Here is a 25,709-nt window from a genome sequence, read left to right as displayed (position 1 = left end):
TTGAAAGTTTTGTAACTGCGGGATGCCACAAGTGTTTTTAAAAAAAACACACATTCCACCTTTTAATTCACAGCATAATTTACACCAAAGAATTTTGGAATATCTGTCTCTTCAGTGGATATGATTAATCAGAAAACTTCCTTTGTAGACTCCATCAAGTTCCTCTGGATTTTGTGCCAGTTTGGCAAAGATTCATTCAAAGACAATTCTGGGAATTTCCTAAATGATCTAATTAAATAAATTATAAGCATACTTGTAAATGTTCTGCTTTTGTTTTAACATATTAGCAGGAAAAGTTTGGAATATTATACAAAAGTGCTTCAAAATGATGGTCTTCAAGTTATTTCAACATATAGCTAGGATATTTTAATCGTATTTATTACGATCACAATTTACTGCACTCTTAAGTCCAAAGTAAACTTCAGTTTTGACGCAAATGCTTAGGGTACAGCCACAGCCTAGCGTGCATGAACATGTGCACTAGAATTTTTCATTTTTTCATCTAATGTCTTTACTATTTCTCTCTAGAAACTATAAAAACTCTTTGCACTATATTACATTAGGGTTGTGTGTATCTTTAACCCCCTAAAGTCTCCTATACTTTTTTTTTTTGAAACAATGGTTTAGCCCAATGTTGCCACCTTGTGTACCAAATTATTAATAATGTGCAAATTACAATAACTGGTCTGCAGTCCCTGCGTACTGTATCCATATAGCCTTTGGGTAAAAACCAAAGTACACTTTGGGCTTAAATAAATTGCTTGGCCAAAAAAAAAGTCACTGTCTGGATTTAAATAAGCAAATACATAACATTGTAGGATTGAAATATTATTTCAATGATTAATATGTTTCTGACACGTTATATGCTTGGCAACAATTCTTCCCCACAGGACTCTGTGGTGGCCAATCTTTCACAATTTGGGCCCAAAGAACCTTGACATTGTCATGCAGGAACATGGACGTGCACGTCTTTTGACTTGGTTGTTTAAGAAATAAAAAGCTGTGAAGTGCATCAGTTAGGGTTTAAAGAACTGTTGCCAAACCTACAACATGCTAGAAACATATTTAGAACAGCAATAATTACTCAATCCTTGACTCCTCAGTATTCCGTAACTTTGTTTTTTGACGAGGAAGTGTATATGAACCACTTACTTAATAGTAAAGTTTCCACTAAGCTTAATTTCTGTACCATTTGCTCACAGAGCAAATATACAGCACAAATCAGTTTTGGTAAATGAGTTTATAGTCATTATTATTTGACTTGAAGAAGGCAATGGAGTTTCTGAGGAAAAATATATTCCTTTCCCTAAATACTGTATCTTCATTCTCTTCATTGTTGCTTTTTTGGGATGTTCAACATCTTTCATATTCCCAGAAAGAAAATACATAACATTGGCTACAGTCGGATTTCGCATGATGTCGCATAAAGTCAGTTCTATTTAATCAGTGTTTGAAACCATTTTTCCAGAAAACATTGTCCTCTTCATCAAAGGGATTACTGACAGGGATGCAAAGTGTTTTGTGTACCCTCTTCAAGTATGTTGTAGTGAAAAGATGATGTACATCAGAAAGCAGTGAGAGCATGGCTATAAAGAGGTCTGTTGGGAAATGTAAACCTCAAGTCAGTTTGCTTCCATAGATTAAACCTTCAAACTTCGGTTTTCTTCTTTATCCTCAATCTATCCGAATTATCTGGAGTTACGCTCTTCTCACCATCCCCTTCTAATTGTATCAAACTTTCTTCCTCTTCTGTGTTTTCTTCTTCATAGGAAGAAATTGGTGAATATGCACAGTTTAAAGAGATGTCAATTGGTGGAGGGCTTCTGGAGGGGCTAAAGGACACCTGGGGGGCTGCATCAGGAGGAGAGGAAGCCTGCGGGACAGCTGTAGTTTTTAGGGTTGTGGATTTGGTTTTAGTAGCTCTGATGAAGTTTATAGGGTATGTTGTCATGAGTTCTGGGGGGTATTCCCGGATCTCGCCAGGCTCCAGGGGCTCGGGGCCGCAGGGGTCATGCTCGCTGCATGACAAGCGGCCATCCAGTTTGGATATAAAAAGCATGCCATCTCGATGTTCGACACAATAGGAGCTAGGGCACATCTCACAGAAGGAAGCTGCTTCCTGTCCACACAAGTCACACTGATGCCAAGGACACTCCCAACGGCCTAAAACACAAAACAAGATATTCACTGATAATCATTCCCTCCAGTGAGCTGTTAATTGATGTTGAGAATCATTTTATCTTAATTTACAGAAAATATTTATTTAAATTTCATCTGTTCCTCACAGAAAACTGTCCTATGATTTCATAACACATAATGCACAATCATGCATGAACTTCATTTATTATATTACTAGTGACTTTATTGTCAGTGAGTGGTCCGTGTTTGAGACTACTTCAAGACTGACCTGCAGGTCTCTTTGTGAGATTGAGGCAGTCAGCATGGTAAACCTTAGGACAGCCCGGCCTCTTACAGGACACAACCTGTCCTCCATCTCCACAGCTAAAGCACTCATCTTCCCGCTCCTTGATTACTTCCTGCTGGGATTTACGCTTCATCTGAGACTTCTTCTTCATTTTACGGCCTTTATCATCTGATGGGGGGTTGTTCTGATAGACACAGAGTTGACGTCTATTTGCAATCACTTATCGAAGCAGAAAATATTCTTTAGATACAAAACGTTTTTATTTATTAATAATGATAATAATAATTAGTGCTGTCAAATGATTAACTGCATACAAAATAAGTTTTTTTTTTTTTTTACATAACATATGTATGTGTACTCCATTTATATATTATGTGTATATATAAATACACACACAAAGTATATATTTTGAAAATATTTACATGTATATGCATTTATATATTTATATTATCATATTTAAATTTTGGGAAGTCGTGGCTAGAGTAGTGGTTAGAGAGTTTGACTCCTAACCCTAAGGTTGTGGGTTTGAGTTTCGGGCCGGTAATACCACGACTGAGGTGCCCTTGAGTAAGGCAATGAACCCCCAATTGCTCCCCGGGCGCCACAGCATATATGGCTGCCCACTGCTCCGGGTGTGTGTTCACAGTGTGTTTGTGTTCACTGCTGTGTGTGTGCACTTTGGATGGGTTAAATGCAGAGCAAGAATTCTGAGTATGGGTCACCATACTTGGCTGTATGTCATGTAGGGCTGCACGATGTGTCGTTTAAGCATCGATATCGCGATGTACGAATCCACGATAGTCACATCGCAGGATTTGCGATGTAGGCTGTCGTAGTTGATCCGTTATTCATTAACTGTACAGGCCAGCTGCTCCCCGGCCCTCGACGAATGTGATTCGCGGATTAATTGCACAGCTTTACCATCATAGAGTGAAAGTTTATCATTTGCATGTGTTTTTTAGTCCTGTCAGTTTAACAGGGCGCATATAAGAATGAGCAGAGAGCGAGAGAGAGAGAGAGAGAGAGAGAGCGCGAGCGAGCCCCGGCCGCGCACTCACCTTCACCGTCTTCAAACAACACGAGCGCTGTTTTGCTCTCTCTCCCTTGCGCATATTAATCAAAATCAATTGACACGATGGTGTCAAAAAAAAAAAAACAATCCAGTAATGAAATGTTTTCTGTGTTGTCAAATCTTGTGCGATATCCTAAACTGCAGAGATAATTACACAACGCGTGCCGTACACGTCTGATTCGCGAACTAATGATTCCTTTGAACCGATTCAATTTAATGAATGGTTTAAACAACTGACCTGTCCAACACTGAACTCACGAGACGTCTGAATTGGTGTATAAAAAAAATGTGTAACACTTTACAATGATGTTCTATTTATTAAACTATTTAACTACATTATTTAACATTTACTATTACTAAACTGCACTTCTACAACATTGTTAATTTCAACATTTAGGCTATAGCCTTCATTGTTGAAATCAAAAGTTGTACAGTATTTGTTAACATAGTTAATGCACTGTGAAGTCACATTACCAAACAATGAACAGCTGTGTTTTTATAAACTAAGATAAACAAAGATTAATAAATAATAGTAACAAAAGTATTGCTCGTGGTAAGTTCATGTTAGTTAATATGTTAACAATTCAAACCATATCCTAAAGTTACAAACAAATAATTTACTCTAATTTAAATGATACTCTGATGTTTAAATCATGTAAAATGAGAATGTAAGTGTGCTCACCCCATTTTTGTTTGTAAGAAAAAAATAGATTAGATTTCATATCGCAATATATAACGCAGAAAAATAAAATATCGCAATGTCATTTTTTCCCAATATCGTGCAGCCCTAATGTCATGTCACTTTCACACACACAATAAATATAAACAGTACACACTCATGTATTATGTAAACAAAAACTTTTATTTTGAATTCAATAAATCGTTTGACAGCACTAATAATTATTATGAATGTAAAATGTTCTAATTATTTTTTAGTATAGATTGCTAACTGGTTTTCACATTATTTATTTTTATATGATAATAATTCTGAAATATTTATAACCCCCCTCCCCCACCCCTTGGGATCATCTCCTTACTTTTGGCCTTACTCCCAGGAATCCACTGCAGTTAGACGCACCACACTTGCACACTGTCTTCCCATTGCCCAGACACTCAAGGTTATAGTTGAATGTTAACTCAGTGCCTTGGAAGAAAACATCAGCACTTAAAATGTTTTTGCAAAATGTTTAAATGCAAGGCTGCACTACAATGTTTTTTCTACATAAAAATGAAACTCGACTTACCAGCAGGGATGTCTGTAAGTGCAAAAAGCCCAACACGTGTGTCTCCGTTGACTGTCCATTTTTGAGTCTCACAGTTCGGCTGACAACTGTGGTTCATAAAACGGGCTTCATTTCCCTTAGGCCCGGCATCAATAATTCGATCCTTCCAGAAACCACAAAACAACATATTATGTTTCCCATAACAGAAATCACATAAAAATGAAACAAGTGTTGTAGATTTAAAATACACCTTGTCCAATGTAAGCATATAGAAATTGCCAATATTGTTCTCCTGAGCATGTTTAATCCGGGCACGACATTCTTCCTCGTCAATCACCTCTCCAACATATTCGTTAACAAATCCTCCCTGCGGTTGAAATTGAAAACAAAGAATTTGTTAGAAAGAAGGGCTAATTATATCCAAAACAAATCTATAGATATATTTTAAGAGGGAGGATGGACTTATTGTAGAAATTGCCTATGCATGGAAAAATTCTAATGCTAAAAACTATTTTTTTTTATTTGTTTACTCTAGAACTGAACAGTTTTTGTCAATGTGTGATTAGTTAAAGAGAATCAACATTTATGATATTGTTATAATATTGTTAGATTTAGCTTAGTAACATGCTAAGCATCAATTATGAGCATTAAAGAGATATTCAACCCCCCCCCCCCAAATAAAAACAATTCTTATCATTTACTCACCCCCATGCCATCCCAGTTGTATTATCACTTTCCTTCTTCAGATGAACAAATAAAATGTCACTCCAAAAAACTCACATTCACAAGTAAACATGGCAAGCAAAACAATGGTTGTGTAAAAAATATAATAATATTTTAAACCTTTTTAAACTATAAACTATTGCTTCCAGCTAACTGTCATACAAGAGCTTAAATGGAGCCTCATGGAGCTCTCATGAATCCATGCATGACAGCTGGCCGGAAGTGATGGTTTATAGCTAAAAAATTCTTGGGTCCCGTACATTTGCATTACATGGACACACAGAGATGGATTACCTTTCTAAAGATAAGTAGTTCATCTGAAGACAGAAAATCATCTACATCTGGGGCAGTGTGAGGATAAGTAATTCTATCACGTGCACTGTTGTTCGCACACAAGTCTGACCGAACACAAAAATCAGCAGACTGTGCTGAAAAATTCACAAAAAATTCAGCAGACTGTACTGAAAACAGACAAGGGAAGTATGCTTTGGGTTTTGTTTGTTTGCATGTAAGAAACCAGCTTTCACACTGGGTAGTTACAGGAACTCAGTTATAGGAACTAGCCACCATGGCAGTCCCCTGAAAAATAGGGCCATTTTCCTGGCTGCATTCACACCGGCAGTAGGAACTCTGAAGTGATTTAAGCTGACCAAGACATTTAGACGCAGTATTCAACAATGTCGACAACTGGAGGACGGAGAAGTGCCTTTACTTCAGCATGGGTCCATTGCTGTTTTCCATGTGTGTAGACTTAGTAAGTATGGAGTAAGCTTTTTAAAAATAGTAGGTACCAGTGTTTTATATGGCACGTGTTTGGCCAGTTAACATACACTTACATCTATGGTAGTTTCTATTGTGTTGGGTTGAACCCTAATCTAAAGCAGGAGCTAATTTAGTCCCCCAAAAGGCATTCTGATAGCTAAAACTGTTCCCAGTTCCTACAATGTTCCCAGTTCCTTCAACCAATAGGTATGGAAACTATGAAAACATCCCTCTGGTGCAATATCCCCCAATAATGGTTAATGGAGTACCTGCACATGAAGAACATTTGAAATCAGATCAGGTTTTGGTAAAAAAAAACAAAAAAAAAAAAACATATATATTAACAACCTTTTTGATGTCGTGAACACAGTGCAGCCCCCAGCCTCGAGACAGCGTTCTGAAGATCTCCACCTGGCAGTACTGTCGTTTGGTGAAGCACTGGTTCTGGCAGCGCTCACCTGCGGGACACACCTGTGGGTGACACTCGTACAGCAGCATGCGGTTGATGCACTCTGAATCCATACCACAGGGGTTCTCATCCGTCGCTTTGCAGTTGCAGCGAGGAATTTCCGAAAGGTCTGCTGAAATGATCAGCACTTTGCCAATTGGTTTGTTCACCTAAGAGATTGACCTAGTTAGGACTTGTAATGTCATTATATAAAGTTAGCAATCAATCTCATAGTGTATCTTGTAGGAGCATGTACCTTAATATGTTTGTATGGTGGAGGTTTTTTGTGATTTTGTCGGTCCTCCTGCAGCTGCCGTAGTTCTTTCTCGGCTTGCAGTTCTTTGAACCTTACTGCAGCTTCTTCCAATGCTGAACCACATTGAACATTTGGATTTCAGCAATCATTTTTCATTTAAGCACTGATTTAAGCAACACCAAGGACCACATAATACAATTTCATTTTTACGAGAGTTGCCTTAAGGTGTTCCGCATGCTTGTCAAGGCATTTCTATGCAGTTGGTAAGAAGTTCCACAAGTTTAAGCATGTTTATATGCAGTTTCTAGGGTGGTTGCCCCAAGACCATTGAATTTTTTAGGGACGCACAATATATTTGTACCATATTGGTTATCAGCCACAATTTTATTATTTATTGGTAGTGGTCACTATTGCATATGTAATTGAAATCCAACATCCAACACTTATTTGCATACTGTATATCTGTCTTCTATAAATTAAATTAAAAGAATTAAAATTCTATTTTAAATTCTAAAAACGTTACTTTTTTAGAAACTATTATTAATATTTTAACATGTAAATGAAACTAGCAATGCTCACAATGAATATCCATCTATTACACTGTATATTACAAGGTTGTGATGCATAAATTATTTACTTTCTGCTTTAGCATTTTATTTTTAATTTATTTAGATATAATAGCATTGAATATGGTCAATAACATGATTTGTCATAATTTTATAAATAAATTTTACCACCGGTTTTGTTCACTGAGCTAAAAATGTTAATCTGATTGCTTACTAATAGCAAAAACAAAATCAAATTAGTTACAAAAGATACCTTTCTTATAAGTAGAGTCCACTCCCTTTCCCATTTTCTCTTTACTGTTGGCATCGCCCTCCATGTAAGGAAAAACACGGGCTTGGTAAGTCCACAAGTAGTCATTAGAGCCAAAGAAAAGAACTGGGAACTCTCCGACATCATGTCTCATGCGTAGGATATTCTCGGGAATGTCTTTGGGATTGCTAACCTCTGCTGGCCACCATCTATCAAACAGTAGAGCAGAAACTGTTGTGTACAATGATTAAAAAAGCCAGGAATTGATGAAAGTAAATGTTAAGAAGTTAAGACTGGGTTTTGTGGTTGCTGACCTGTAGCGACCAACTTTTACCCACACTACCTCCTTGTAGTGCGGTTTCTTTCCAGCACGACAGTCGTTGCAGTACCAGCTGCCTTCTGGCATGTCGATGTTCAGACACTCTCGGTGAAACGCCGCAGGGCATGACTCACAACACAGCAGACTACCTCCTGTAGAGAGAAGTGATACAGATACAGAGAGGAAGTGTTGTGGTCATATAAAGTGAATGTGACATTCTTTAAGCTTAATTGAAAGAATCATCAAAGATTTCTAGAGCCATGTGAAAGAAATTGATTACTGCACATGAAATCAGAGCTGCAAATTGTAATGGAAACTGCTGTCCAATGCAGCTGAATTAACCTTCTGAGCAGACGAAGCACCAGCTGACGTTGACATGCTCGTGGTTGCGGCAGCCTTTTCTTGGTGTGAAGTGATTGGGACATACTATGTTGTTGTCGGTGAGTGTGACACTCCCAGCAGGTATGCAGTAATCATTGGCATGATATGCCACAGGGCATCTGATACAGCGGGTTAGCTGGCCTGAGACATAAAATACAGTGAATTTCATAATAAAAGCATGCAAATTTAAAATATGTGTAATTTACATGCTGTTACATGTTTGTTAGTATGATATATCAGTTAGAAGTCAGAAAGAGCTTTATTGCCAAGTATGTTTGCACATACAAGGAATTTGTTTTGGTGTCACAAGCTTCAAGTACACAGAGACATTAACAACACACGGATAATAAAAATAAGATGTGAATAAGATACACATGCATAAATCTATATAAACCATACAAAAAAAATTGTATGTAGAGGTGTGCTATAGATAATAATGGGAATAGAATAAAAAATAAGTTGTAGGGATGTACTACAATTTAGGGTGATAAATCAGTATTAGGTTATTGCACAATGAGAGAAAATTAACTTTTCATGAGATAGATTGCCTGGGGAAAGAAACTGTTCTTGTGCCTGACTGTCCTGGTATTCAGTGCTCTGTAATGCCGACCAGATGGCAAAAGTTCAGAAAGGAGATGGCTTTGTTGTGAGGGATCCAGTGTGATTTTCTGAGCCCTTTTCCTCACTCTGGATGTATACAGTTCTTGGAGGGTAGGCAAGAATTGGTGGTTCCCAGGAATCTGAATGACTCCACTGCAGCCACAGTGCTGTTAATAATGGTGAGTTGTAGGAGTGCATGCTGGTCAGCACAGACTTTCAAATATACTGGTGTCACTCCGTCTGGGCCTGGTGCCTTTCTTCTCTTGTTCTTTCTGAAGACCTGGTACACATCATCTTCACCGATCTGAAACGTAGGAGTGGGGAAGAGGAGGGTTGCAGGAGGTGTTGATGGTTCTGTGGAGAGATGTTTAGAGTGGGTGTGGGGTGTTAGACTGGGAGTTTCAAATCTACAGTAAAACTCATCCAAGTCTTCAGCAAGTTGTTTATTGGCCTCAGTTCTGGTGGATGGTGTCTTGTAGTTGGTTACGTCTTTGCACACTGATGCAGGGTCGTTGGCAGAAAACTGGTGTTCTAGCTTTTTAGCATAGTTCCTCGGACTTGTAATCCCGAAGGTTGCAGGTTCGAGTCTCAGGCTTGGCAGGAATTATAGGTGGGGTGAGTGAATAACCAGCGTTCTTTCCACCTCCAATACCATGACTGAGGTGAGACCCTTGAGCAGGGCACCGAAACCCCAACTACTCCCCAGGCGCTGCAGCATTGGGTGCCCAGTGCTCCGGGTGTGTGTGCACTTGGATGGGTTAAATGCAGAGCACAAATTCAGGGACGCCACACGTCACTTCACTTAATTTTGGCAGTTCACGAGGAGAGATTTGCTTTATTAAAGAATGATTAAGTCTGGATGTTCTGTGTCTGTGATCTCATCAGCGAGTTGCTGTAAGAATGAACGAGTGAAACTCCCATGGCAAATAGAACGGCTTACAGTTATTGAAAAGAGCTTCTAAGATTGGAAGAGCTCATCTTCTTTTACACCGTTACATCTGTAAACCACCTTTCATTGATCGAGAAACATGTCCTGCCACCACATGTTTTCCCCATTGATTCTGCATCACGGTCCACTCTGAACAAATGGAAGCACTGCAGATTTAATGCGCTGTCTGGTATGGCATCATTCAGCTAGGTTTCCGGGAAACACAAAGCAGTAGAGTGTGAAAAATCCTTATTTGTCCGGGAGAGCGGAAGAAGTTTGTCCGTTTTGTTGGGTAGGGAGCAGAGATTCGCCAGATGAATGCTAGCCAGTGCAGATTTTGAACGGTACTGCCTAGCATTCATCTGGCGAATCTCCACGAGCGTGCCGGCTCGCTTGACCCATCTGCTTGTCCTAAAGCATTTGATAAGCACCGCTGCTCCACCAACTACAACATTTAGCAAAAGTCTGAATAAACGAAATCTGGTAGAAGATTGTGTGATGTGTACTGCTGAATGTTCAGCAGTTCATCCCTGGTAAAACTGATCGTGTTTGAGAAACAAAAAAACAGGAAAAACTAACAAAAACGTTACAAAAACTGGAGCGCAAACTTGGATTCAAATCAGCAGTATTATTACTGTTTGGTTATTATTTGGTTATTATTACTGTTTGTTCATTTGGTATTATTACTATATTGGTTATCGGCTTTAAAAATATATATTTTATGGATATTAATATATTAAATTTACAAATATATTTAATCTCAAAATGAAAAGGTATTTTTCATACTGTAAAATTATAATTTTGTGATGCCTAGACTCACCTTTATCATTTAAAATTATTGATTTTAGTTTTTAGTGTTTTATTTTAAAATAATTTAGACAAACTAAAATAGAGAAATTTCTTGTCCTTATTTGCAGTCTGGAGGTTAGTTAGTCAACATTAGTTACAAAATCACAGTCAGTCTGCATATTTCACTGAAGACTGTCTCTGCATAGTCTCTGATTTTTAATCTGAATACTATGATTCCATCCAGTTGAAGTTTGATTATTTTTTAAATTATTTTAGAACACATCATTTTATTTTGTCAAGCATCTCCTAGCAATGAGGCACGTTTCTACATTAGTTGTTTGACATTTTGTGTTTGGAATGACTTAAGAATCCAGTATTGTGTGATCCTCAGTCTTTTAGTTCAGATTGTAGTGTCATGTATTGTATTAATGCTAATGAACACTGCCCCAACCAAAGCGACATCAAAAGACTGCTGCCATGATGATGAGGTAAATGTCCTCGTCAGCTCTAAAATAAGTGTACATGTCATTGCTTTTTATATTTTTGTATTTCTAAATGTTTAAACCTGCAAAAATGAAAAAATAACAACTTTCCTACATTTTATGAACTTAATATTGCCACCAACCAGCTATTTTCTGATGCAGTTGTTGGTGTTTGTTAAGGCAGTGTGAACCAGCTCTCACATGTAGCATCTCCTGATGTAGAATGTAGCTGCTCTAAGCACAACAAACCTTTAGATACAGATGGATTGGTAGGGTTTGTGATGAAACACGACAGGCAGGCATGAAGAGGGCAACGAAAAGCCCGGTTCAGAGGTACTGTGGGTCCATGGCTGGCAGCACACTCCCCATGGTAGAACTTCCCACATCCTGGAAGCATACAGCGCCTGACGTCCTCACCCATGCTCTTACAAGAAAAGCATGAGTGTATACCTAGTAAAACATTCACAAAACCAGATTTCAAAGACCAGTAAAACTGTACAATTATGTCAAGACTTTTTAAAATTGTTGATGTGTGAATTATGAAGTCAGCTCTTACCAGATGTGCACTCCTGACATAAAAATTTCCCTGAAAGAGGCTCGTTCAGGCCAGTGCATTGTAGATGGAACACCCCACAGCATTGCCCTTCACAGAAAAGGAGGTCTCCCTGCTTCTCACATGCCTTCAGAAACAGACGGTCATTGAGGTGTGTTCTAATATACCATGGCTATCAGGTGAATTTAGAGAAGTAACATTTTAGATTGGATAAATCACTTTGCTAAAACATCCTAAGATCACTCAACCCACTTTTAGTCTTAAATATTGTTAAGAGTTGTCTAATAAAAAAATTATATTTGACTCTGTCATCTGTCCATGGTTAAATTTGGCTTAGGGCCCTATTTTAACAATCTAAATGCCAATTGTAAAGTGCACGGCGCAGGTGCACTCAGGGCGTGTCCAAATCCACTTATGCTATTTTAACGACGGAAAAAAAGTTGCCACACACGGGGGCATGGTCTAAACGGGTTGTCCCTATTGTCTTAATGAGTAATGGGTGTTTTTTGGGCGTAACGTGCAATAAACCAATCAGAGTCTCATCTTCCATTCCCTTTAAGAGCCAGTTGCGCTCGTGCCATGACGGATTTGCTATTTACACGGCGGAACTTGGTAAGCGCAAAGACAGAACGAGTCTCCGAGATGAAACGGAGCTTCATTTATCTGCATTAACGTGCTGCGTTAACGTGAGACTCTTATCGGGCGATAAAAAAAATATCGCCGTTAATCTATTCTCAAAGTTGGGTTGGGAGCTGGGTCTATATTACGCGGGCTATGATGACTTTCACCTTGATATTTTAGCACGGATTAGTGTTGTCACGGTACCAAAATTTCAGTAATCGGTACCGATACCAGTAAAAAATCCACGGTTCTCGGTACCAATTTCGGTTCCAAAGCAAAACACAAAAATATGCTAATTAAAAAAAAAAAAACTTTTTAGCACTAAAAATAAAACCAATGCCATTCTTTATACTTATTTACAATTGTGTTTAAAGTTTTTCTACAAGTTATATAATTATGAAAAACAGTAAACAAGTTTCACCCAAATTTAATTTGTCTTTTAATTTATGAAATTTAAACACATTTTATTTTTGGTAAATAAAGGGGATTTGCTATTAAAATGAAAACATGGAAGAAATATTGTGATTTATTTATTGTGATTAGTTTACATATAGCGTGTCGATTCAGCATGGTAAGACTCTCGCTCTCTCTCTCTTTGCATGTGTGAGAAACAGTGCTATCAGTAAAGCGACGGTGAGTCGTGTGCCTTCACAAAGATTTTACAGAGCATCAAATACAGGTGCGCTGTGCGTCCATTGAGATGAACTGAAAAGTTCAGATCGCTTGATGGAGAGAAGCTCTGAAGCTCAGATGATGAAATTAATGCAAGCGTCATGCGCTTCAGTCTATGTAGTAAACAAACCCGCACGTCTCTGCCATTCATTAATTCACACAGAGACGTGCAGAACAAGGATTCATATTTGAAACTACTTTTGTGGCTTAACATTTACAGATACTGGTCCATATGGAGATTTGATTTGATTAATTTATGCTAACTTTGACAAATTCCACGACTGTCCATATTAAAAACAATTTCATTTTCATGACTGGATTTTGAGATTCCGTCCTCGTTTTCTGCTTTGCGGAAATCATAGCGCTGAACCGGGTTTGAACGGGACCTCGGTACTACCGGTACTTAAAGAAACCTGGTACCGTCACATTTAAATTTTTTTAGTACCGACTTGGTACCGAAGTACTGGGTCTTTTGACAACACTAGCATGGATGTATACCAAGACGAATCTGTAGGGGGCGAGAACGAGTCTTTAAACCTGTGTGTATGCCTACTGTGAAATTACCACATCAAACGTGACATGCTAACATGGATGCAGCTAAGATTCCGTCGGGTTTGCTTCAGGGAATTTTTTTTTTTTAAAGAAGCTCAATGGAAACCTCGACAAGACGCACGCCTGTTTCACACATAATCCGTCTGCAGTACGTATGCGGTCCGTGTGCGTTTCGTATGTGGTGCAGAAGCAGCACGGACTCATACTCATTGTGCTTTCACACAGGACGTGTTTTCAGTCCACTACTCAGTACGTGAACGATCGCTGCACTGCTGCAGAAGCAACGCTCCAGGAACGCACTGACGGACCGCAACCGCGTGAACGCTGGAATCCGTAAGCAAAGAATTCGTTTACAGCTTTCTCAGGCAGTTTGTGATGCATTTTGGAAACAGGAGATGAGCCCCTGGTCTAATGCACCACCTGGCTTGAGAAACCCATTCTCAAAGACTTAACATTACTTTTAGTCATTATTTTATTTGGGTAGCACACATATTCTGAATGCCTTTGGCAGAATTTAAATGAGCCATTTTAATCTAGATTAATTCCAAGATTACAGTGAGATTAATCTAGATTTAAAAAATTAATCTATGCCCACCACTACTATATACAGGTCCTTCTCAAAAAATTATTATATTGTGATAAAGTTCATTATTTTCCATAATGTAATGATAAAAATTAAACTTTCCTATATTTTAGATTCATTGCACACCAACAGAAATATTTCAGGTCTTTTATTGTTTTAATACTGATGATTTTGGCATACAGCTCATGAAAACCCAAAATTCCTATCTCAAAAAATTCGCATATTTCATCCGACCAATAAAAGAAAAGTGTTTTTAATACAAAGAAAGTCAACCTTCAAATAATTATGTTCAGTTATGCACTCAATACTTGGTCGGGAATCCTTTTGCAGAAATGACTGCTTCAATGCGGCCTGGCATGGAGGCAATCAGCCTGTGGCACTGCTGAGGTGTTATGGAGGCCCAGGATACTTCGATAGCGGCCTTAAGCTCATCCAGAGTGTTGGGTCTTGCGTCTCTCAACTTTCTCTTCACAATATCCCACAGATTCTCTATGGGGTTCAGGTCAGGAGAGTTGGCAGGCCAATTGAGCACAGTAATACCATGGTCAGTAAACCATTTACCAGTGGTTTTGGCACTGTGAGCAGGTGCCAGGTCGTGCTGAAAAACAACATCTTCATCTCCATAAAGCTTTTCAGCAGATGGAAGCATGAAGTGCTCCAAAATCTCCTGATAGCTAGCTGCATTGACCCTGCTCTTGATAAAACACAGTGGACAAACACCAGCAGCTGACATGGCACCCCAGACCATTACTGACTGTGGGTACTTGACACTGGACTTCAGGCATTTTGGCATTTCCTTCTCCCCAATCTTCCTCCAGACTCTGGCACCTTGATTTCCGAATGACATGCAAAATTTGCTTTCATCCAAAAAAAGTACTTTAGACCACTGAGCAACAGTCCAGTGCTGCTTCTCTGTAGCCCAAAGTGGCTTGACCTGGGGAGTGCGGCACCTGTAGCCCATTTCCTGCACACGCCTGTGCACGGTGGCTCTGGATGTTTCTTCTCCAGACTCAGTCCACTGCTTCCGCAGGTCCCCCAAGGTCTGGAATCAGTCCTTCTCCACAATCTTCCTCAGGGTCCGGTCACCTCTTCTCGTTGTGCAGCGTTTTTTGCCACACTTTTTCCTTACCATAGACTTCCCACTGAGGTGCCTTGATACAGCACTCTGGGAACAGCCTGTTCGTTCAGAAATTTCTTTCTGTGTCTTACCCTCTCGCTTGAGGGTGTCAATGATGGCCTTCTGGACAGCAATCAGGTCGGCAGTCTTACCCATGATTGTGGTTTTGAGTAATGAAGCAGGCTGTGAGTTTTTAAAAGCCTCAGGAATCTTTTGCAGGTGTTTAGAGTTAATTAGTTGATTCAGATGATTAGGTTAATAGCTTGTTTAGAGAACCTTTTCATGATATGCTAATTTTTAGAGATAGGAATTTTGGGTTTTCATGAGCTGTATGCCAAAATCATCAGTATTAAAACAATAAAAGACCTGAAATATTTCAGTTGGTGTGCAATGAATCTAAAATATATGAAAGTTAAATTTTTATCATTACATTATGAAAAATAGTGAACTTTATCACAATATGCTAATTTTTTAAGAAGGACCTGTATATTTCATAATAATTTTTTGTAGGCTAATTAAATATATATATAAAACATATATACATATATATATTTATATACATATAATATAAATAAGCCTACAAAAAACACATTTATATACATATAAAAAGCCTACAAAAAATTCTTATGCATTGTAATCCTTAAATTTTTTATATTTGGCATGTTTGTGTGCTGCGGTGCGGTGCGTCTATGGCACAGTCTATTTTTAGCTCCTTAAAATAGCATTGCGCCAGCAATGCGCCTGAACACACCTCTTTTTTAGACCAGCACCTGGTCTAAAGTCCGGCGCCATTCGCATTTTCCCATTTTCCGCGGGGATGCATTTGCTAATTAAACGACGTGGCGCTGGACGGGAAAATGCAAATGGCGCCGGACTGAAACTAGCACTTGTGCTGCGCTATGCGTGGCATTGCGCCGGGTGTATTATAGGGCCCTTAAAATTAGAATATACCCTATTTTCTAAATGTATGTTATAGATCTTACTGTGAATAATCAATCAATGTATTTTTTTTATTATTCTTATTATTTTAATCGAATAATTCTTAATGAAAATGATTTGATTTTCTGGTAAAACAAGAGACTTCTCTTTGCTAATGGGTGCTGGACTTCCAATCATTAAGCCCACATAAATCCTGGCTCTTTCTTACAGTGGTGTAGAAGCTTGCATTTAGATCTGCCTCCATTTAAGTCCCCAACATACATTTTTTACTTTCTTTGATAATCCATTTCACATGAATGTACATCACAATACAAAGATCTCTTGATACTTTTTGTTTCATAAAATAAATAAAAGGTAGACAATAAAAGTTAAATGATAAATAGTAATAATGACAGTTGCAAAGTCCACATAACAATAATAACTTTTTTTTCAGAGCCATTTTTTTTTAGCTGATGAAAAAAAAGAGCTTTTAATGAGCTTAAACATTTAAAGTGGCAGATGACATAACTGTTATTGTCTCATGGTCTGGACACAACTATAGTTCTTATTAACACACCTACCTGACACACATTCTCCTTGAGTAAAGTGCTGCCACCTTTCTCCACTGAGAGCCTTTTATCAGAGACTCCTTCATCGGATTGTGAATTTTCTTCTTTTTCCGAACACAATCCATAACTAGATTCAACCATCTGAATGAAATGGCACATGTTCAGGTTAGTTAAATAAGAGAACATTTAGGAAGGTTGAGATAATTATTATTATTATTATTATTATTTGTACTGTGACACTGAATACTGCATTTCAAACTTTTTTTAATTAGACACAGAATGCTGCACATGACTGACATGTAAACAGATTATGTGAGAAGCTACGGTAGTTACAGTGGCCAGATTATAATGCACACCTTTCTAATATTTCTGCCCAAAGATGATGTTATTATGGTATCCACCTGTTGACCATGTCTGTGTGCTCTTGCAGCTGTATGATTTGCTGATTACACATTTGTATTATGAAGTAGCTGTTTATGTATAACTAATAAAGTGGCCACTAAGAAAACATAAAAAAATAAGACTAACTCATTTTACTGACCTCTGGTTCTGAGCATTTGAGATCATCTGAACCATCCTTGGCTGATTCTGGGTTAACTGCATGAGCCATTGCAAGGGCAACTTCTGTCTCCATCTCGGTGCTTTCTAGGATTGGGGCAGTTGGTGTGTCGACTGACTCAAAAGACAACTTGTTCTTACTTTTTGTTGATTGTTGTCCCATGCCTTTAGTTACAACACACATTAATTCAAAAGACAATCAAGGTACCAAATAAAATTGCTGAAATTACTGTTAACAAAAATTTTCCTTGGCAGCCTGTCTAAAATATCCCTGCTTTAGATTCAAGACATCTTCTTATTTCAAAAATATTCTTTTCGATTCAGGCTTCTTCAAATTCCCGACATAAATGGAAGAAAAACTCATAATTTGACATAACTGAATTTTAGAAAATTCTCTTCTAATATAACTTCTACTACTGAACTGATTTTAACCTAAATTAACCTGCTATTAAGTTTATCAGTGTCGTTTAACATAACTGACAACAATTTAAACTTTCAAGAAACAGGGTCCTGGAACTGTTTCTGATTGTCAGCTATGCCCCAAAATAATAATATTAACTTTATGATTTAAATAAAATAACAAACCGTCTTGAAAGCTTTTAATTATCATACCTGAATTTACAGATTGTCCAGATGAGCAAATCTTTTGTGACTTTACCTGTGAATGATAATGCTATTAGTCCAATTTTCCATTCATTAGACTAAGATGTAACACATTAGGGACCAATACTCACTATTAACTAGTTGCTTATTAGCATGCATATTACTAGCATATTGGCTGTTCAATAATACTTACAAACTCATTAATGCACTACTATATTTAAAATCCCTTAATCTTACCCCATACCTTAACTAAACAAGTACCTTACTAACTTTGAATAAGCAGCAGTTAGGAGTTTATTGAGGCAAAAGTAGTACTTAATAGTTGGCTAAAACTGCAAAAGACTACAATTGCAAGATGGTTTTTTTAACAAATATTCTTTATGTAGTTATCTATCAAAGTAAACTTTCTAAAATAGTTTAAACAAGTACCTTTCTTTTTGGCACAAGAATTGGTTCAGATTCTATGGAACTTTCTAGAATCTTTTTGGTGGGTTTCCGTTGTCTCTTTGTGCTTAGACACACACCATCACCTATTTAAATGATGAAAATATTATTTAATTTAACTGTTATTTGTGTTATGATAAAAAGTACTGAATATGCTTAGCCCTAAAAACAAAATAAAAGCTATAAAGAGTGGTTCTAGCTTACTATAGGTCTACATATGATCAATGCAAAAACAACATGGCAGAAATGTAAAAAAAAAATATATATATATCAAACTATTTTCCAAACATTTGTGACTTCATAATTATGTAAACTTTCAGAAAGAGCTACTCACCAGTGGCTATAGCATTTTGTTTTTGAAGCTCCTCCTTATGACAAATTTCAGCATGTGGTGATGGGATTGTTTCTGGAGGTGGAGTAAAAGTGTCTACAGACAACACCTGCCTCTCTTGACATGGATTTATTGAAGGAGTGCTCCGAGACCGGTCTTCTGGAGGAGGAGTCTGTAATTCTGGCAGGGGCCTTGACACACCTTGTTCTGTCACCTGAGCTTTCTGTACACTTTCGCCAGATGTTTTCTCCACTGTGCCCGTGCAGTTATTGTTTTCAACCTATTCATAAGTTTAAAAAGTTGCCAGAATTAGAAGTAAATTACAGAATACAAGAAAACTTCCACATCCAACTTGATTAGCTAGCATGAACTGAGCTACCTTAGTAAAGGACTCTTTCTTTTTTGCTTTCTTCTTAGTGGAAAACAATTGATCATATTCCTCTGTCCATTCTATGAGTCTTTTGCTGGGTTTTCTAATACGTTTGCATTCTGTGAAAAGCATAAACATTTTTGAGCCCACATTAAAATTCCACAACTACATATTATCCTTAGATGATGTTAGCATGGATTACATTGAAATTTTACCTGTTGGGATGTCATTTTTTTGATAGTTGCCTTGAGTATTTTCAGATGCATTGATTATAGTTTCCTTCACAGGCACAAAGGGACAAGACTTATTTGCATCACCCACCAAAACGTCACAATTTTCTGACGTTAATTGTTGTGTTTCTTGAATACAAGTACACTCAACTACATTTAATGCTTCATCACTGACTTGGTCAAACTTTTGCCAACGCTTTTTAGGCACATTAACCGAGAACTTAGTTTCTGGTTCTTTTGAGGGCGGTTGGTGCTCACATACCAGTTCGTCAAATGTATCTCTTGAGTGGATATTTGCTGGGATCTCAGTGGTTTTCTTTTTTGAACAAATTTTTTTGCTAGGTCTTTGAGTGTTTTTCGACACAGTAGAGGTTAACTGAATTCCTGATATCATATTTGTCCTTGACTTTGGTTTTTTCTTCTGTTTTGATGCAGTTTTGCCCAGCTGACATTTTTGTTGATTGATTGTGTTTATTGTGTTCATCTCATCTTTTACGTCTAGAATCAGTGATGGCTCCTCTTTAATAAGTTCATTTATAGGCAACGGTTCTATTACCAATGTAGTTCCATCTTTTTCCCGGCTATCGTGAATATCCTTGAGCATCATTAGGAATGTGCTAAACTTATAGTTTGCATCAGGATGAAATGACAAAGGCTGGCCACTCTGTTCATTTGTTAGTGATTTGAAAGTTATTTCTTTCATGTTTTTCACATCTTCCATCTTTAAGCGCAAAGATGGAGTAGAACTAGAAGACGAATCGGAAGCATGCCTCTCTTGTTTGCATTTGGATGAATGAAAGGCAACAGGTGCTTGAGATATCAAAGAAGCTTCATCTTCACATTTGACTACATTTGCATCATCCTTACAACTTAGAAGATCTGATGATAACTGCGTGCGTATGCTACTTTTTGAGTCCTCTTTCAGGTCACATCTTGCTGTAGTTGGCATCTTCTGTGAAGGGACATGGTTGTCTACATCTGTTGTTTCAGGCATTGTAACATCAGAAAAAGATACACAATTCTCTGTTTCGACATTTGATGCTGACTCTTGGTTTACCAGTTGTTTCTTCATCCACTCTGCCTCCTCCATCGCTTTCAGTGCTCTTGTCATCAGGCGACTACTTGCTGGAAGGCACTTCACTCTCCTATCGAGAGCTTTCCTGGCTTCTGTAGATAGATGTTCAATTCCGCTGATGTGATTGTCTTTGGGTTTCATGCTTGCGGAATCTGGCATCTTAATTTTACAAGATACCTTCCCAAAAGAACAGTTCACAGATTTAATGCCAGCACGACTAAGTCCCCCGTTGACCTGACCTTTCCCTGTTTTGCTAAACCAAAGGCCACCCTGGTTCTCCACGTTCTTCTTTACCTCTTTGTCATTTGCAATGGTTAGTTGACTTGAGGTTGAGTTTGACTGATTATTAACAGCGCAGTGCTTCGAAATTTGCTCAGTGCTTTTGGGACATCTTCGGATCTGTGGTACAGAATCAATGTCAGAGTAGGGACTGTCCAAAGCTTCCATAATCTTATCCTTTTCATAAAGAAATTCCTCAGATTTTTTTAAATGTGTTGAAGACTTTCTCTGTTTCTTTTTGTTTTTAGACCCTTGATTATATGGTAAGGTGTTCAGATGGTCTTTTTGTGTAACCGTTCCATTGGTCAGAGGACTAAAGTTGGGTAATTCCACTGGCACGGACAATTTGTTTTCTGTGTTATTTGTAGTTCCTTCAGGGATTGTTTTGGTGAGGTCTGAGCAGGGAGTGGTGACCCTTGGCTTCTCCAGGAGAAGTGCTTCTGCTTCAAGCACACTAGCTCTCCAAGAGTTCAGAAAACGCTTGGGTATCTGCAAAGTAACCCAAGAGTAACAATTTCACAAGGGTTTTAAAAAGGTGTCACAATATCCATTTAACTGAAAGGATGTTTCAGAAATTACAGAGTGTCTGGTGTTTTCATCTTGTTGTCGTCCACTTCCCCTCACAAAAGGGAGATTGTTAAACTGATATCCACCCACAAATATATGAGTAGATCGCTCAGGGACCCATGCCTGTTCTTCAGGTTCCCCAAATGTCTTGAGGAAATACTGACGATTGGTCCTATCTGGTGGCTCTGGAACATAATTGCACAAAAAAATGTAAGGAAGGACAATTTGATTTTTCTAGCTGGATTATGTGGAGGAAAATGCCATTGAAAAAGTTGTGAATATGGTTCATAACATCAGGAATGGGTGTTCTGTGGTTTTATGTCTTCTGTGTTTGTGTACTTACCTTTAATTCTGTGGTAAACTCCCTCAACTGGGTGAACAGTCACCTGACATGGCCACCATGGTCTACGGTTGAATTTAGCCCATATTACTTCGCCCTCCAAATATTTTACTGGTGGTAGAGCCTTTGTTTTTTTTGTTTTTTTCGTCTGCTGGTAGACATCATATATAAATGAGTTTTGTTTACTTTATTTTCAGTATCACCTACAAAAACTTAAAAAAATATATGATTCACTCAGAATTTTAGCATATGCATTTCTGCATATATACATATCTCTAAGGTATTATATTAGTAAATAAAAATAAAAAAATTCTCTCTGGTCAAAGACCTGCCTATGCAAGAATACATATGTACGGTCAGACTGAAAATACAAAAATAAAACCACACAATTTTTTCTTAATGGCATTTGATGCAAAATATATACTCTCCCAAAGAATAAGAAATGTTCTGAAATTGTAAAAATGTACTGCTCTCTAAGCTAATATAATGAAAATTTTATCAGTTTCTAAGATTTTACATGTTCTAAAAGAGCTAGTGTCACAGTTGATTGTAGTATGAGGAGATATCTAAAATACTGGTAGTGGTTTGATGTTGGGGACTGTGGGACAGAACCAGAACTTGCCATTATAATCCCAGCAGACCTGCTCACAAGAGAAGAAAGCCCACAATCACTTGTAGACTTGTCTTTAAATACAGCTTTTTGCCCCAGAGATGCGTGAGCATTTGAAATTTTGTTTCTAGACTTGACATCCAATTTTGTCTTCAACTTTGAATTTGTTGTATGTTCTTTCGTTGAGCCACATGACACTCTTTCCAGTTGAGACTCCATCTCTGGATTCATAACTTCATCCTCGTCCTCATCTTCAAACAGTATTGACTCAAAGTGCAGTCCATTTGCAAATGGACTGGATGAGTCCAGACTAAAATCAGGGCTAGGTGGGGACGTGCAGCTGTCAGTCAAAGCTGCATCCATTTTGAGATGGATGTGTCAACAGCTCAATCTGGCTACCACGCCCCCATCTGAGTTCCTTGTCTGCACACTGTCCCATAAGACTTGTGGGTCCTTGGCAGAAAGAGGCAGGTCCTGATTCTAAAAAGTCAGATTTTTAAAGCTTCTCTAGGGATGAGAAGTAAGTTTTGACTCTTAGACTTTAACCCATAGACAGATGAGACAGGAAGGTTGAGGGTTAAAGCCAAGTGTGTGTCTGCTGGCTGGTGATGTTTTCCATGTACTTTCTAGTGGATCAGGCACCTGTGGACAGGTACGGCAATGTGTTGCATTACTGAGAGTATGCACATGTGGGCGAATCATAATGGCACTGCTTCATTTTCTGAAAAACAAATTTGTATATGCATATAAACATTCACCTCATCTGTGTTAAAACAGTTAATGCTTAGAAATTCTAAAATGCTAATAATAATACACACCACTCAAAGTTTTCATTCAGCTGACTGAAAAAACTCCTTAAAAACGCATTTAGATTTAAAAGGTTAAGATTAAATGCTTGAAATTAGATCAGCAGACAAATCTGTGTGTGCTTTTGTGAAATAGTAAGGTACAGCCAACAAGTGACCAGCTTTGTTGTTTACATGTTTATGTCTTTTAAGTACATTTAAATATATATAATTAATGTTTATATATTGACATATTTACACATGTTTATTCATTATTATGCTGGAAGTGTTGGGCTAAAATCAGGACTTTGTCTTGGCTGTTGCAAAACATTAAATTTCTTCTACTTGAACCTTTCAGTGGTAGACAAGCTACAAAAGTAATGTTTAGATTGGTGGTCTTGCCGCAGAAACACTTCATTATTTATCTTTTAAGAGAATTCATTTTTCTGGTATAAGGCAGAATTCATAGTTCCAACAATGATTGCAAATCGGGCAAAGCAGCCCACATTATTAAACTGCCACCATTGTACTATAATGTAATAGTTCTTTAAAACAAAAAAGCTCTATTATGGACTCAGCCCACAACATATATTTCAATTAGTCTTCTGACTCATCCACATGATCTTTGTCAAGTAGCATGTTCTCTCTCGTTGAAGCAATAGCATCCTCCTTGCTAAACTTCATGTCTACCTAATGGTGGACTCACAAACCTTAGCCAATGTCGTGAAGATCTTTAGATGTTAACTTGAGGTTCTTTGTGACCTCCTTGAAAATTATGTCCTGCTTCTGGAGAGACTTTTGCAGTCGACCAATTCTTTGTACAGTAAGAGTGTCTATTTGTATTCTGCGTAGATTTTTGAAACACCACTCTATAGAAATAACTTTTGCAACTCTCGTTCAACCAGACAGTGACAGAGATAGAGATCCCATTATTTTAAACACATGATCCAATTCCTGCCATTTTTACTGAATCGTTAATTTCTGAATTATTATGATCTGATAATTCTAGATGTCCATATCCTTTCTCCAAAATATATTTACTCCAGAATAATTTTGCTGAATAAATAAGTGGAATTTACAACATGAGCAAATACAAATATTCGTTTGTAATTTATTTAATTATATTATACTCATATCAAGATTTGTTTATAATGTAAGTAAATTTTATGTTGAAATAAATTTCCTAAGCGTTCATAAAGTTTCTAGCGCCACTGTACATTCGAAGCGGATTAATAACGTACTGCTTGCTATTCCTAGTAGGGGCAGTAAAGGATACTATTTAGAGCATATTCCATAACACAGGAACGCAGCAATAAAAGCGGGTGCACATATAGTACAACATGATGAGATACAGTAATGACATACATGTACAGCTGGCAGCGCTGGGGCTCATTGTCACGCGTGCTAATCTCATTAATATTTATATGATATTATATGAATAAAATCTCTTTCCCGAACAAACATCAGCACGAGTTCACAGAGTAACATCGGTCCTCTTCTCAATATTTCGTTATTTTAAAACACACAAAATGTGATGCCTAAGGAAACACCGATGGAATCTTACCATTTACATGCTGACCAATGTCACTGATATCGAAAACTCTTCGCTTGTGCGCGTCAAATGACCTTTTTTCCCAAATTGTGAAAGTGGATGAAGAAAATCCCAGCCGCAGCTGCAGTAGTAGGCCAAAGAACCTGAGAACACATTCATACCATCATCACTCTACCCCTTCAAAATAAAAACACATCAAACACATGCATTATAACACCCACACAGAGAGGAACCTTTCCAGTGCGCGATGTCTGTGTCACAACATACCTCTCGGGTTACGACACGGACGGTGTACTTTTAATTTTCAATGATTATGGTTTCCTTGCTGTCGACCTGCCCCTGGTTCTGTTTCAAGCCCGTGACTGTATGTGTCTGTGAACAGCAGCCAATCGGCACGGCAACCCAACCCCCTGTGTGAGGAGCTCTCCTCAACTCCTGTGCTTCACTTTATCCCAAAATACAATTATATATTTCATAAAACGCTCAAAATGTACGTTTAATCTAACATTTGGTGTCCTATTAATAATATTTTACCACTCCCTTGCAAGAAACTGAGCTGTTGTACCGAGCTAACATTTCTACCCTCAAGTGGTATTTTCCTTAAATCACATATAATCCTATTCTGAAATCAACCTATGCATTGCATTTAACTCAAACCCGGAAACAATAGGGACCTTATAAAAATACGCGATTTTATTCAAGTTCAGCCCTCTTGATCATTCAAGATGGAGTCTGTCGTGTGCTGGCACAGGCCACAAAGTGTTAAATTTCGAAGTGAAGTAGGGCTTTATACATTCAAGAAGTTGTGACTCGTTTTCAAAGACGCTTTTTCGCATTAATTGATTAAATGCGAGTGCGTGTTAAGATATACACGAGCGTTCAGCGGTGCTAAGCAATAAACAGTGTCATAGTGGTATATACATTTATATATACTAAGAGGATTTTGTGTAACAAACAAGGCATACATAAATACCGCAGGCAACGCAGCACAAATCACTTATCCGTTTCATTTAATCGCGTTTCAAACATATGAAAATGACATCGAACCTGTGTTGATCTTTATATTATTTGGACGTGTAAACATGTGAACGGCGCATTTGGTTTCCTGCTCTGCCGTTTGTTTGATTTTTTTCTGAGGAGAGGGAAAATGGAGGAG

At 37.9% G+C, this 25,709-nt stretch overlaps 1 protein-coding gene across 7 annotated transcripts; it reads right to left on the bottom strand.

Annotated features, from left to right (window-relative positions):
- Positions 1 to 765: 765 nt before the first annotated feature.
- nsd1b (nuclear receptor binding SET domain protein 1b) lies at positions 766 to 25,200 on the bottom strand. 7 transcript variants are annotated; one of them, XM_059526704.1, is made up of 24 exons: positions 24,775 to 25,187; positions 24,566 to 24,696; positions 22,229 to 22,937; positions 21,610 to 21,754; positions 21,279 to 21,451; positions 19,331 to 21,188; positions 19,125 to 19,234; positions 18,749 to 19,025; positions 18,400 to 18,500; positions 17,980 to 18,025; positions 17,351 to 17,532; positions 16,822 to 16,950; positions 11,781 to 11,904; positions 11,474 to 11,674; positions 8,387 to 8,566; positions 8,040 to 8,196; positions 7,729 to 7,934; positions 6,910 to 7,022; positions 6,554 to 6,823; positions 4,971 to 5,087; positions 4,742 to 4,883; positions 4,535 to 4,641; positions 2,408 to 2,609; positions 766 to 2,163 (listed from the first exon to the last, which is right to left on the bottom strand). In XM_059526704.1, the coding sequence occupies exons 3-24, from the start codon at positions 22,577 to 22,579 to the stop codon at positions 1,649 to 1,651; spliced, it is 5,706 nt and encodes a 1,901-aa protein (XP_059382687.1). In that variant the 5' UTR covers positions 22,580 to 22,937; positions 24,566 to 24,696; positions 24,775 to 25,187; the 3' UTR covers positions 766 to 1,648. The 7 variants fall into 7 exon arrangements, with proteins under 7 accessions (XP_059382687.1, XP_059382688.1, XP_059382686.1 ...); XM_059526705.1 differs by having other exon boundaries at positions 24,566 to 24,730; positions 24,821 to 25,187; XM_059526703.1 differs by having other exon boundaries at positions 24,821 to 25,187.
- Between the last annotated feature and the right edge of the window lie 509 nt (positions 25,201 to 25,709).

Source organism: Carassius carassius, chromosome 36 (assembly GCF_963082965.1).
Source record: "Carassius carassius chromosome 36, fCarCar2.1, whole genome shotgun sequence".
NCBI classification, from domain to species: domain Eukaryota; kingdom Metazoa; phylum Chordata; class Actinopteri; order Cypriniformes; family Cyprinidae; genus Carassius; species Carassius carassius.
The sequence above is the reverse complement of the archived record's forward strand: the minus strand, read 5'-3'. Positions and strand labels throughout refer to the sequence as shown.

Bases quoted from the DNA above. Each gene is read 5' to 3' on its own strand.
- nsd1b (XM_059526704.1), bottom strand. From the start codon at position 22,579: ATGGATGCAGCTTTGACTGACAGCTGCACGTCCCCACCTAGCCCTGAT. The intron at 21,755-22,228 runs GCAAGTTCTGGT...GTCTACCAGCAG, and splicing joins GGTCTGCTGGGATTATAATG to ACGAAAAAAACAAAAAAAAC. The intron at 11,675-11,780 runs GTAAGAGCTGAC...ATGTTTTACTAG, and splicing joins ATGTCAGGAGTGCACATCTG to GTATACACTCATGCTTTTCT.